Genomic DNA, 14,774 nt, shown 5'->3' with positions numbered 1-14,774 from the left:
TCATCCGATTGCTTTGAAATTTCGTATGCATGAATGTTTTGAACAGATCAGGCTGGAATGACGCCGACTGGGGACGTATAATCTTTAGCGACGAATCCCGCTTCCAACTGTGTCCTGACGATCATCGAAGACCTGTTTGGAGGCGCAGAGGGGGGATCCTGCCTTCACTATTGCACGCCACACCGGCCCTCAACAAGGCATTATGGTCTGGGGTGCCATTTCCTTTGACAGTCGGACCCCTTTGGTCGTCATTAGAGGTACACTTACTACACAGCGGTGCGTCGACGACATCCTAGGACCTGTTTTGCTACCGTTCCTTTTGCAGAGCCCTGGGCTGGTTTTTCAGCGGGACAATGCCAGACCACATACGGCATGTGTTGTTATGAACTGTCTGCAAGCTTGTCAAACTCTTCCTTGGCCTACCAGATCTCTCTCCCATTGAGCATGTCAAGGATATGATGGGAAGGCGATTGCATCTGGCACGGAATGTTGATGACCACGTTCGACAATTGGATTGAATTTGGCAGGAAATACCGCACGAGACCATCCGAGAGCTTTATAGGTCTATGCCACGCCGTGTGGCAGCTTGTATCCAGGCTAGAGGCGGGTCAACACCTTATTGAACTTGTTACTGTTACTCTGCAATAAATTATTCAATTGTTCTGAAATTTTAATCATTTACTATTCTGTACATTGTCTTCCTATCCACCAATTTTCGTTTAAATCGGACAGCTCCTTCTTGGTGCATCGATTTTTTTGTTATAGAGTGCATTTCAAAGTTTGTTGGAGCAATCCTACATACTTTTTTTTTAATTTATATTGCCAGGGTTTGCTATAAGCAATTTAATGTCCATGCAATAAATTTAATTACAATTCTTATTTTTTACTGATGTTTTTGATATTGATCTTTCATATTTTTACATTGTTACCTTTAAAAGAAATATTGAATAAAACAACTTATTTATTAATTTATAGTTAAAAACTCTTCTAAATTTTGTTAGTTTAGCATGGTGTCTTGATTTTGTCAAGAATTCACTGTGTTTTCATGATAAAAATATTTTTGAAGAAAAAAAATTGTTTTTTTAAATTACATTTTTGCTTTCCTTCTAGCTTGAGTGCCAATTTAAATGAGCTTTGCTACATATTAACTATGTGAGTTTCAAATAGAATTTTAAAAAAAAAATATTTTGTTTTTAGTAATTATTTTTGAATTTTTTGCTTTAATTTCTGAACCTAAGATTTTTAGCTAAGAAATTGTTGTTTTTTTAGTTGTTCAAAACCATTTAAGAATTATATACAGTCAGACTTCTATATAACGAACTTCCATTTTGCAAATGTTTTCAAGGAGCCAAGAACATTTTGGAAATTTCTTCGTAAAATAACTTCCAAATATCGAGGTGAATTTTCTATTCAACAAACTTTTCTTTGAGATCCGCTTTCCATATTTCCCAAAATATTTCAGAACATTTTAAACTTGTTAATGCATTTTATGGGGGAAATAACCTTAAATTGAATTTCAAAGCCACTTAACTTTTAGAGAAAGCAGTCAAATCACTTTAACTTTTTTTTGGCATTTCAAACGAAAAACTCTAACATAAACGAAAATTAACGGATTTTATTAATAGCAATTAAACTTTAGAAAGCATGTGGTAATGTATTATTTAAAATTACTTTATAATAAATGCAGTTATAATTTTATGCATAAACTTAGCTTTTTTTAGTTGAAATTTTTATAGCATGATTGTGTAACACTAGATAATGTTTTGCTTTATTCTTGCTTTCCATGCAGATTTCTTTTGTGATTAAGATTTATGAAATAAATAGTAGATACTACTTTACAATATAAAGATGTATCCTTTGCTATTTTAATTATGTCTAGTGTTTGTGAATTTGAAACCTGTTTTGTGTCGTTAATGTATTTCGAAAGATGATTTTCTATTTAACGAATTTTCCATATAACGAACTTATTATCATTGATTTAACAACTTCGTTAAGTATAGTCCGACTGTATATATTATTTTTTTTTATATTTGTTTTAAATTTAGGCTTTTAGCTATTTTAGCACTGACTGTAGTTACTTTCCTTTTTTTTTTATATAATTTTCTCTTTCCAATTGCATTTATTTATATATATTTTAAAATTTATTTTTAACTGTTTAGGCACTCATGTAATCGCTATGATAAGCAAAAGAACAAAATAGGTAATACCGCTAAAAAAAAGTCTAATGTTGCTCTTCAAAGATGTCAGTTCTACTATAAACGTTATCTTAACCATGAGCAAAGCTTAAAATTTGAACACTTGGTAATTATATATTTCTTTTTTATTTTTAATGTCTTCTTTAATATTGCCTTTTTATTTCATGCTATTTCTGTCTTTTCAGCTTTATGCCTGGGCTAAAGTTAAAATGGAGGAAATGATGCGACAGCAGTTGTCTTGGATAGAGGTAAAGTTTCTTAAAACAGCTGTAGATGTATTGTGCATGTGTCGTCAAACGCTCATGTTCACTTATGTCTTTGCACATTTCTCCAATAAAAGTAATCAATTTGCTATATTTGAAGTAAGTTTTCTTTTTTATTATACTTTTAACACCTTTCCTTGTTGTTTTTAAAATTGTTATATTTTGTACATTTGTACTATTTTTAAGGTATTCTGAAATTCAGCTTTTTTTTTTCTTAATTGTTCATTCTGAACCAATGTGCTAAAATACTTAATGTTGGGACAAATCATGTAAAAATTTCAAAATGTTGTGAGCATTAATAACCTTAATAAATTGAAGCAATAATATTTTAAGCAAAAATCTGACCAACAAATTTACGAGGATGGTAAAAGGTATCAGAAGGATGAAAATGTAACATAAACATGTCACATATTGCATTGAGAGAGTAAAAGTAGCACAAAAAAAACATTCAGGCTTCAATGTCACATTGGAAAACAACTATAAAAAGATTTATTTGATTAATTATTTTTATAGTTATTCATATGTCATGTTGGCTGTTATCATCGCACAGTCTGCAAGAACATAAAAATGATTTTGTTATAGCATTTGCAGATTATTTTTCATCTCAGATTTTTTTTTAAATTGAGTTCTCGTGAGACAGTGTCTGCTGTAGCATAGCACATAGATAACATAGCCACTAAAACACAAGTTAAGGTTACAGAAAGAGAAGTAGAAGTTTCCCAGTAGAACATCACTAACTGCGTTGGGACCAAGGATGCGCGGTATTGATCCTCCTTAAACTGTTTGTAAAGTGCTCAACTTCGCATGTAGGTCAGCGAGATACCAAAGTGGGCAAGTCATTCCCTCTGGCGAAGATAAAAACTGCGATGACATGTCTTTGGATCATCCTTTGGGATGTTTCCCAGATCATCTCCAATAGCCCATTCTGCAGCTCTAGTGCGAAGCAAATGAAGTACCTACCTTGAGCCATTTCTGTAGGGATAGCACAGTAATTTGTTTGCAAAAAAACTCTGCATTAATGCAGAAATTTGTCTGCAAAAGATATTTGAAAGAATTCCTGAATGATCCTTTCAGATTAAAATTGAATTATTATAGGATACTCGGCAATATATTTGAGGTAATAATCTGATCTGCATACGCAGCGTAATCTTTTTTTTTTTTTTCCTAAAACTGTGCAACTTGAAATAACTGAACATAGTGAATTGTACTAATTTTCAAATTAATTTAATCTGTATTAATTTTTCTGTTTAGTTATTTGGATATTTTAACTTAGATTCTATTCCATCTTCCCTTTTAAGTATTTTATTTCATTTGTTTTTGCCTAAATTTAAGCAACATACATTTTTGTGTGTAATTCGTATCTACCTTATAATCGCGAATTCAAATTTTGCTATATATATCTTTGTATAAGACTATTTGTATCAAAAATAAACATGAAAATAATTTAGCTGGTGTGGTTTTAGTTAAACTGATTGTATTTATTGAGTTAGTTGGAATTTAATTTTGCTTAATTTGTTTCTGTTTAATTACATTTTTTTAACCATAATTTTTGTGTGCATCAAATAACCTTTGTTCACATATATATAGGTTGCTAACATAGAGATTAAAAAGCTGATACCAAATAAATAAAAAATGAGATAAAACAGAGAAAGTAAAAACTAACAAAATTGTTAGTTGCATTAAAAATAAATTATCTAGAATAATAAAATTTTTAATTAAGTCAATTCTAAAAGAGCAAAAAATATTATTTCATTAATGAAAAATTATGCTGTCAGCACATGAATGCAAAGCTTAGCACAACATATAAATTTGAAAGTTCAAGATATAATTTAAAAATTTTTGTACTTTTAGAGTATTTGGTGATTCTTAATTGCCTTTAAAAAACAATGGAATTTTTTTCATGTTTACTTTTATAAATTTATTGTGTATTTCTCTTTTTAATCACCTGCGCAGGATATATCCTCTTGGTGACGAATGTATGTTTATTTCAATTATTTTTTAACTTATCTGTTTTTTCAAAGAAAGGGACTTACCTGGGTCAGGGATAGCCTAAAATTATCTGGTAATTTTACCTTGTCTCTAAACAGCAGGAAATAGTCAGAAAAAAATTGCAATTTAAAAAAATTAATAAATAAAAAACCTGGAAAACTCATGCCTGGAAAATAACCAGTCTCAGAATTGTCAATAACAGTAATCAGTTATTGAGATCCGAGTTAAATAATTCTGTCATCTATAGCAATTATTTGTTGTAAAAATTTCGCATTTTAGTGAAACTTCCATTCATTCAATGATGTTTCTTTGCTCACAAAGCCTAATATTTGACATTGCAAGTAAAGAATCAAAGTTGTCTGATGTAAAATTGCATGGTATAGATAAAACTTGTTTTTGATTTTTATTGAAATTTTCCTGATTTACTTGGAAAAGTCAAGAAATTTTTTTCCTGAAAATGTTTGTTAAAAATGAAGTTTACACAATATACACTTATGTCCAATTTTTATCGACCTTAAATTTACTAATTTAGATTTCGTTATACGTATATTTGGGCAATCCTTATTTTTACTTTTTAGCCTTATTGACCTTACATTTACTAATTCAGATTTCGTTATACATATATTTGGGCAAGCCTTATTTTTATAATTGTCTTGAGTTGTAGGCAGCTTTTGATTTATGAAGTTGTGCTACAGATTTACTTCATAAAACCAGATACTGGATTTTTATTTCAATAAATTCATGCATTTATCTGGATTCATACATTTTATTTTATTGGATTAGTAGATTATTAGTAGATTTTTTTTGTTTCAGTGCAAGTTGTGTCACACGATCTGTTTCTTTCCAAATGTAAAAAAATTGTGTAGGTTAGCTTATTTTGTTTAAGTGTTTACTTAGACATAAATTTTTGCATAGGTGTCTGCTGCTGTGCAATTGAAAAATCGGCGTAAGCGGCAAATATTCAAAATTGAGGTTTTTATATATTTGACATCTACATATTGCATCTACATATTGACAAGCTACATATTGCAAAAAATATTCAAAAATAAATTTTGTTTTATCAGTTTCTTGAAATTCTATTTTAATTTTCATAGCATTAACAGAAGGGAAATAGTTGTCAAGTCTTTTTTTCTCAGATAAGTTATAAATTTACAAACAACCTTACTCAAGGGAAGAAAGACACCAGGGTCCAAATCTGCTGAGGACCCAGTCGAAATTCCTTTAAAAAAAATTTTTTTTTGAAAGGAAATTGCTGAGAATTTGGCTATATTTATATAAAAACTACACTTTTGAATGACAGGTATGCAAAAATTCTACAAAATGTAAAAGTAAGAGTAAGACTTTATGCTGTTTGAGGAAGAGGCACAAATTATCCTGTACCTAACCTTGCCTATAGAAAAGAAATATAAGTAAAGCTTGCTTCGAATTTTTTTTTTTTTTTTTAAGGTATTGAAATTTTATTATACTGATTTATTAGACACATTCTATACCAAAATCCATCTGACTTAATTTGCTGAAATTCTTTTTGAATTTGAATTGTTATCAAAAAATCCTTATTGGAAATAAAAAAAAATGATGTAAAAGGTAATAATAAAATTTTTATTCTTAGTTTTTTCAAATCTGATGTGTTTATTTTTTATTTTAATGCTACCAAAATGCTTGTATACAAGTCACTTTCTCTTAAATTATAAGAGAATTCTACATTGCATTTTTTTTCCCCTGTCAGCACAACCAAAGAGATTTGGAGAGAGCAACAGAGTTGTTGTCTAAATAAAAGAGATGTAACAAAAGAAAATGTCTTAGACATTGTGCAAAAAGTTCGAGACAAATACAAGTAAATTTTTTAACATTGTTTTTCAGTGTGTCCTTCAAAAGTTTTGACATGAAAAATTAAAAAAAGCCATTGTTTGAGTGTCAAAACTTAAAGCAAAGCTTTATTTAACTTAAAACATAAATAGTAAAAAATTAAGATAAAAAAAATTTAAATAAAATTTCATTTCACTTTCTTTTTTAAAAAAATGCGTTTTTTAAAACTTTTTTTTTTCAATTTAGGGAAAAATATTTTTTTTATTGATACTGAAATTGCTAAATTTTAAAACAATTAAAAAAGATATTCTATTTTTAAAAAAACTTACTACATTTTATTTAAGTGCAAGAAAATATTGCAGGAAATATTGTTTAGGACATAATTTCCTTACATGGAAATTGCCTAAGATAACGTTAACTTTTAATTTTTTTTCCCTTTCATAAATCTTCATACTTAACTTCAAATTTTACATAAAATATGAAAGATTGTCATTGAACAGTTTACAACCTAAAATGTGTTTTGATATATCACATTTTAAATAAAATTCAAAAAGAGTTATCGTTCATGCTTTAAATTTAAAATTATTTGTTTAACTACTCACTCAGCGGTGCGACAGCCCATAAAGGGCCATGGCTACTGTGCCCATCTCAGTTTTCTTGACCTTTGGGCTCTGGGGTGCAGGAGCAAATGTTCTGGTTCGGTGGTCAGCCGAATGCGAAACCCCCAGTGTTTAGTTCCCAAGCATGCTTGGTACTCATTTATCGACCCACTGAAGGGATGAAAAGCTGAGTCAACCTTGCCCGGCCCGAGGATCGAACCAGGGACCTGTGGCACGACAGCGAGAAGCGCTACCGCTCAGCCACCGGGTGTCTTGTTTAACTACTTAGTAATGTAAAAGTATACTTTATATTTATATCTAATAACATAAATCTGTAAAAAATAGTACATATTATTTTTTATGACTTTTCTATTAATAAACTTTCTACCTTTAATAATTGCACTTGACAAAACTTATATGGTGTATTTTAAAATTAAAATTAAAATGAATTTATTCCTCGATTATTGTTTAACAGAAACTTGTGAGAAGAAATTCATACTAACATAACATTTATAATGTATGTACTATTATTAATACTAACTACAATTCAATAATTTTTAATTTGTGTTTTAAAATTAAAATGAATTTATTCAACTTTAAATTTCTAACTTAAACTTGTGAAAAAAACATGCACTAACCTTGATAATGAGTGTACTATTAAAAATATTTTTTGCAATTGAGTAATTTATATTTTTCAATTAAAAATAAAAATTAATTTGTTTAACTATTACTTGATATCAAATATAAATGCATAAGAAATTGTACATATTATCATTTAATGTCTTTTTAACATTACCTACTACAGTAAAAAATAATTTTTTTTAACTATTAAAATTAAATAACATCAAACATGAATAAATTTTAATTCTTAACCATTGCTCCTAAATTTTTTTAGTGAGTCTATTCTTTTGCTAACACTTTTTTTTTTTTTTGCTTTGGTTCTATAAAATTTGAATGTAAATATTAGGTTAACTTAAAGTTCAGTCAGTTCATGATTTTTATTTCAATTAATTGCTTAGTAAGCTAAACTATTTCATTTTACAAAAGGGTTATAATATTTATTTTCCTGCGAATAAGACATCAACTGAATGTTGTATAGTAATGGTGAATATCTTGTAAAAAATAACTTGTATACAATTGTTGTTTTGCATTGTATATATTCTTCACTTCCCTGGATGCAGAAAAATATTTAATTACTTGTTATGAACACATTAACATATTTTTATGTGAATTTAGTATGTTTTGAATTGTTTTAGTACGTGTTGTGTTTATTATGTGTCACTTGTTACTAGATACTGTGAAAGGCGACGTAAAGTGTTGTTGGATCATGTTCGTGAAGGATATCAAGAAGGATGGTGGGAATGTATTGCTCCACCCTCAGAACATCCTGAGCCTTCAACTCTGAGAAAATTTTTGAATACGTTTAATTTGGGAAATTATTTAATTTGGCTTTGGGATTACCTGTAACAGAAATTGCCAAACTTAATCAGAAATTAAATATTTTTTATAGCCCAACCTTGAACACTGCCTGCTGAAAATTATTTGTCCGTGTATGTAACTGTAAAAACTGTCCAAATAAATTATGTTTAGCTAAAAATCTACTCCTATGATAAAAAAAGGTAAAACTGTTTGTAGTGTGATTAAATTTATTATTCAACATTGCCTGTAACAGTAAATACAGTAGGGAATCGATTATCCGGAACGATCGGGACCCTCTCTATTCCGTATAACTGATTTTTCCAGTTTTCTGAATCGCTACAAAAAGTCGCTTTTTTTATTGTTAAACCCAACTAAAAAAAAATTTGGAAATAATCTTAAGAAGAAGAATAAACGATGAAGTAATACACTAATGATTATTTCCAAAATGATGGTAAGGTAAATATCTTTCAAAAAAGAAAGAAAAATCCTAAAATCTTATGAGGAAAAAAAAAATTTTAAAAATGGCCGGAAAATTTATCGAATTTTGATCCGGTTTTTTGGTTTTCCGGTTTTTTGATTTCCGGATAACGGGTTCTGTGCTGTACTTCTAAGTGCATGTGTGTTTCTATGTGAAAACTACCTCGTGTTATTTGTGAAAAAGTCTTTCACCAATGCATAAAAAAATTACATTATTATCATCAACACTGTCATTTACCTTTCTGCATTCTGTATTTAAAGGGGAAAATTTTTTTCCTCTCTTAAAAAAGGATTAATATTTTTTGTGAGATCACTAACACTGCCATATCATTTTTTTTGTATGTGTGTAAATATTTAAAATGTGATAGAGATAACTGTTCCATGCATCATCTGTTAACTATTTTATTACTTTTGTGAAAAAGAAAAAAATATACCTGAAGTTATACAATACATGAAGGTCATTCAACTTTGTTACAGATAATATTTTTTTTACATGTTTATAACTTTGTAAATTATCTCGTGTATTACAAAAAAATTCCATCAATGTGGAAAAATAATTTCAGTTTAATTATTATCAATACAGTGCCTGAGATGATTTTCTTATATCCGCGTAGAAGTGTCTTCTGCTATCCGTGTAGAATGTGAAAATTGTCCATTTATATTATATTAAATATTTTTATCATATATATATTACATCTATTATATATTATTATCCATATATATTATACTTAATATATTATATTTACAATTTTTTGATATTTTACTATTTATCTCCAGTAATAGTAAGAAAAAACTTTTTTATATGAACGTAGCCACAGAAAAATTTATATTTGTTAAAATTTTATATTATCTAATTGTGAAAATTTTCTCACATTTTATATGCCAAATATTGTTTTTTAATTTATGTGATTAAAAAAAAAGCATTTTTCATAGAGGTTCCCAAAATTGTCAATTTACAACAGTTTTTTGGTGTAGCTATATTTAAATTTGAAAATTATCTTCAATTACTATCTGTAAAAAAAGTTGTCCCCCAATTTTGGAAAAAAAGATATCTGTAGAATTAACATTACAATGGACAAATTTCATATTTGTGTATTAAACAGAAAACTTTGTTTGTGAAAAAAATTTCTCATAAAAGGAAAGATAAAATTCTTCGATAACATTATTTCCCTATGACATTGTTATTGAATACAATGTGTTCGTTAATATGCCTCTAAAAAATTTTATATTTGTGTATAAGTTTCTAGTTGTGGAAACTGTCTTGTGTATTAATTGCAAAGTATTTTCCTACTTTTATGAAAAGATAAGTGATAAGATTTTTATTAAAGTTATCTATAACTATCACATGCAATGTTTTTTACCTGTGTATTTGTTTCTTACATGAAAACTACCTCTAATCACATTTGTCTATGGGATCATTAAAACAGATACAGCATGTGTTTGTGTATAAATTGTAAAGTCTGTCTTGTATTTTAGTAAATTATTAACACTTGTTGTAGTGATTAATCGTGAAAATTGTCTCGTTTTATGTGTATGAAAAAAATTACCATCTTTGAGCATGGGTGCCACTTTTCAGCACTGAGGACTGAAATCTGTCTTTAGAAAAATTCAGTGAACTGAATTCCAAACCTTACTTAATACCTTTAATTTGTTTTTTAAATTAATTTTTTTTTAAAAATCCGCATTTTTTTTTTTAAAAAAAACGCATAATAAATATTTTTGATTTAAAATGAAAATAACTTTTTAGTAAAAACATTTTTATTTTTCATGGTCTTAGCGAAATGACTAAATAATGGTGTCACACTGCATTAAAACAATAGGATTGACTGAACTACAAAATCTTTGCTCGTGCAAATAAACTTTGTATTGCTGAATCTTCTGGAGCTAGCATAGCATTCCTTTTCCTTTCTTTCTTTTTCTTTTTTTGTTGTTGATATTTTGAATTGCTGATGAAAATTTCATTAATATTATTTTTTAAAAAGGGAAATTTATGGAGATATGAATAGTTTTAAGGAAAAGTAAGTATACTGTATTTTTCAGGAATTGGTATGGTTAGCTGTTATTTTTTGTTTTGGTTGCTGTAAAAAGTAAACTACAAAAGAATGAAGAAAAATATTCTTTTCAGAAAAAATAATTAAGTATTGTAATACATAACTTATATATTACAATACTTAATATTTTGATTACTGATGAGAAGATAAATTTTGAAATCATGGAGTTTTAAATTTCTGTAAATTCTAGTAAACAGCGCTATACAATGGTTATTGGTCAAAAAATAACTTCAGTCACTCATATTTGGCACTCATGTCTTTGAGAAAGAAAAGGACATATTTTTTATAAGTTCCTCAACATTGTCTCGGTAAATAAAATGTTTGTTTATGAAAAGTACGTAGCGAATAAACTTTTAATTTTTTATTTAAATGTATGTCTGATTATTTAATTGTGAGACTGTATACATTACATTACCTCTAAAAATGTCATTTATCAGCAAGAACATATGCACTTCAACCGACAGTAAAATTTGTCGATGCTACTTTATTTGTCTGGTTTTTTTGTATTAGCTATAGATCAGGGGCTTCCAACTTACATGAGGCCGGGACCGCAATTAAAAGCACCAGTCAAATGGCGGGCCGCAACTTTATTAAAATTTTATATAGGACTCTTTTATGTTTGAAGGAGAAACATTAAACATTGCTGTCAGATTTTTATCAAAGTTTTTTTAATATTAAAAAACAAAATAATGTGCATTACAAATAATGCTTGTTACTTATCATTTTGAATCTTCTTTTAATCAGAAACTTAGTGACAAGATTTTTTTTTTTTTTTTAAATTTAGTTAGACTTATTAGGAATTATAGCAACAAAAAAAATTCTCGAGCATCTGAAATAAATTTTTTTTCTTCTTTTCCGCTCCTGCGATATTCAATTCAAGGAATTAAGATAGAACATGATATTCACTCTTTTATACGCTTTAAAATTTACAAATGTAAATAATTTCGTCCAAAATGAGTAGTTTCAAAAAGTTAAATCGGAGAACTTCTGCAAGAAAATTTCTGATACGCACATGCTAAATTATATTCACAAAATACAAAAAAAAAATGAAATAAAAAGAGAGCAACATACATGATTATTTTTGTATTTTGAATAAATATTTTTTTTTCTTAGATGCAAAACCTGAGAAAAGAAAATTTTTGCACTGTTGGTACTATTACAAATAACGAATAAATTAGGGGTTTTTTTAACGAGAAAAGTATTTTAAACCCTTTTAGATTTTTTAAGAAAATTGTCCCCGAAAAAATGACAACTAATATATTTTAGTTCGCGGGCCACAAAAAAAGGCTTCGAGGGCCGGATGCGGCCCTCTGGCCGCCACTTGGAAACCCCTGCTATAAATGATTTTATTCAAGAGCTACTATCCAAACTTTTTTTCAATTATTCTATCAATGCAGGAAATTTCTTTTTTCAACTGCCGCAACCTAACTGCATTCATTTGGTTTAAAAAATTCCTTAAACAAAGTTTATTTTTTGTAAAATATTTTAAAATTGTACATAAAACGTGTATAGATAACAGCACTTAACTTATTGCACAATTTTAAAATTCATATATCCAAAGTTAATTTATATGCACAATACATTTATACACATAAACACAATTTTCTTTGCTTTAAAGATATTTTCTTTAATACTTAAAGCAATAGTAAATTTTACACTTAAACTTTTTAATCTTGATTTAATAAATTTGATTTGTAATGATTTTGACTACTAATATACAGTGCCTGACAACCGATCAGCAGTTTTTAATTGCTAGCAAAATTAAAAAAATCTGCATAAATATTTTTATTTCCAACCGTAAGAAAATTTAAACAAGGAAACAGCGACAAAAAAACATCGAAAAGTTTTTGATATAAACCAGGTGATATTTGTTCATAGACTCGTTTGTTTTGTCACACAGAAGGTAGGCAACATTTGGTAAGAATAGTAATCGAATAGCAAGACAGTCATGTCATGTAAATATACGAAAAGTGGTTATGCGTATAATAATACTATCGGCGTTTTTTGTTTTGAGTATAAAGAACAACCTTGTTCTTTTTTAATGGCTCGAGGAAATTTTGCCACCATTTCTCTTTTGCATTTTTATGATAAGTTCATGTTATTGTTTCCATTTACATAAAAATATTAACAATGCATCATGTTGTTGCCTTATAGGAAAGAAATCTTTATTGACCACCAGCTTGGTCACCTTTCAAAATTGTGACCAAGCAGTATGTACTGCACCCCTCCACAATACCGACGCCTTTGTTTTACTTGATGCATTAACCAAATCTTTTCCCCATCTAACTGTTGTCTGCGCAGAAGTACTTTGATTTAAATTTTAACTATTTTCAAGAAACTTCATCGTGATTGTTGTTTTCAAATCACTATAAATATGACTTTGGGACATTTAAGCATAGTAGGCAACTGAAGTATTAAAATTACTTCCTTCTTTGTGAGGAGATAAGATAGAAAACTAACTGCAATGCTCCTTTATGTGCCCTTCTATTTCCTCATGCATCTCTTGACCCATAACTTGAGTATCGTGAAATATATATATACATATGTTACTGCTCTAAAAAGGCAAGTTTCATCACTAATAATTGTTATGACACTATGAGGCAGAATAGCACCGTTTATGTTTAAAATTTATGCAACCATTTTAGAAAGGATCAAAAATAATAACTTCGTAATTAAGTTTTCATTTCAATGAAAACACAAAATTATTCTAAAATACTTAACGCATGACAAACTATTCAACACGTTTTAAATTATAACTGAGCCGTGATAGCCCAGTGATTAGAGAATCGGACTCCAATCAATCCTCGACTCCTCCAAGACCCACTGAGTGCATGTACGTACGCGCTCGTAAAATCCGTGGAATCGAAAGTCCCGTGGTTGTGTGCTGACTAGTACAGGAATCTGGAGAAAATATCCTTCCCCTTCAGTTCGATATCTATCTAAAGTGAGAAAGTAGCCTTGTTATGGCACCTTACACAATGGATCTTAGTAAATATTAGCATATAACTAATTAATTAATGCTGCGTGGCAGAGGAGTAATAAACGGGCGTGTCAAAGCAAAATAAAAGTTTTTATTAAGAAATCATTGTATGAGAGCTAAAAATCGAAGTGCTTCTCTCTCAAAAGCTAGGGAAAACCTTACAAATAAGTCCCGAAGAACTTTCACGTCACATTCAAAAAGGGAATTGTTAGTAATTACAATTGGTCTATAAAATAGGTCGAGGGAATAATATAGTTCTTACAGTTAGTAAAGGGAACAATTTAAAACGTTGATTCAAGCTTTAATCCAAAAATAGAATAAGAATTAGGACGTGACTAATAAAGAGGGAGAAAGCGCTTAATTTTGAGTAATAAATTGAGAACGAGAATTTAGATAAAGAAATAACATAAAAATATTGTTTAAGATTTTTTATGTTATATCCCTTCTCCCCCAAAATTTTAATTACCAACTAAAAGTTTTCAAAAAAAAACATCCATTTGCGATACTTTCCCTATGTTAGAAGCACAATTAGTATGAAAAAACTAACATTTTTAATATTAACATTCAAGCAATATAAGTAATATGAATTGTAAAAAAACATTATTTTGTAAAAATGATTAAAATTTAAAACAATTAGGTACTGCAAAGAAAGAAGCCATTTCACGACAGAATGAATTGAAACATTCTTTTTCTGAAGACCAATCTACTAATTTGTCGCACAATTTACTGAAAAATTAATGTTTGCAGAGACTTACTTTTCAATTGAATTTTAAAATTAAAATTTTAATACTTGACTAGTCAGCTCTAAGTCATTTGTTTATTTTTCTTGATAATAGTCTTTCGCCGATAAATACCATTCTTCATCTATACAACTTTCAATTCTTTAATAAGCAAATATTCAAACACATGTATTATAAAAATTGCAGTTGTCTGAAGAAAAAAAAATTCAATCTGAAGTTAGTGACTTCAGTATTTTTACAGACTTTTTTCTGGAT

At 28.6% G+C, this 14,774-nt stretch overlaps 1 protein-coding gene across 1 annotated transcript in view; it reads left to right on the top strand.

Annotated features, from left to right (window-relative positions):
* Nucleotides 1-11,169, top strand: part of LOC107453638 (E3 ubiquitin-protein ligase arih1) — a 26,076-nt gene extending 14,907 nt beyond the window's left edge. Inside the window, 5 exon segments of the mRNA XM_043049914.2 lie at nucleotides 2,160-2,301; nucleotides 2,381-2,557; nucleotides 6,174-6,217; nucleotides 6,219-6,281; nucleotides 8,145-11,169. Of these exon segments, the coding sequence (XP_042905848.1) occupies nucleotides 2,160-2,301; nucleotides 2,381-2,557; nucleotides 6,174-6,217; nucleotides 6,219-6,281; nucleotides 8,145-8,319 (601 nt within the window). The 3' untranslated portion in view covers nucleotides 8,320-11,169.
* The last annotated feature ends 3,605 nt before the right edge of the window (nucleotides 11,170-14,774 follow it).

The sequence above is a fragment of the Parasteatoda tepidariorum genome, chromosome 9 (assembly GCF_043381705.1).
Source record: "Parasteatoda tepidariorum isolate YZ-2023 chromosome 9, CAS_Ptep_4.0, whole genome shotgun sequence".
Classification (NCBI taxonomy): domain Eukaryota; kingdom Metazoa; phylum Arthropoda; class Arachnida; order Araneae; family Theridiidae; genus Parasteatoda; species Parasteatoda tepidariorum.
This window is presented reverse-complemented; position numbering and strand designations above follow the sequence as displayed.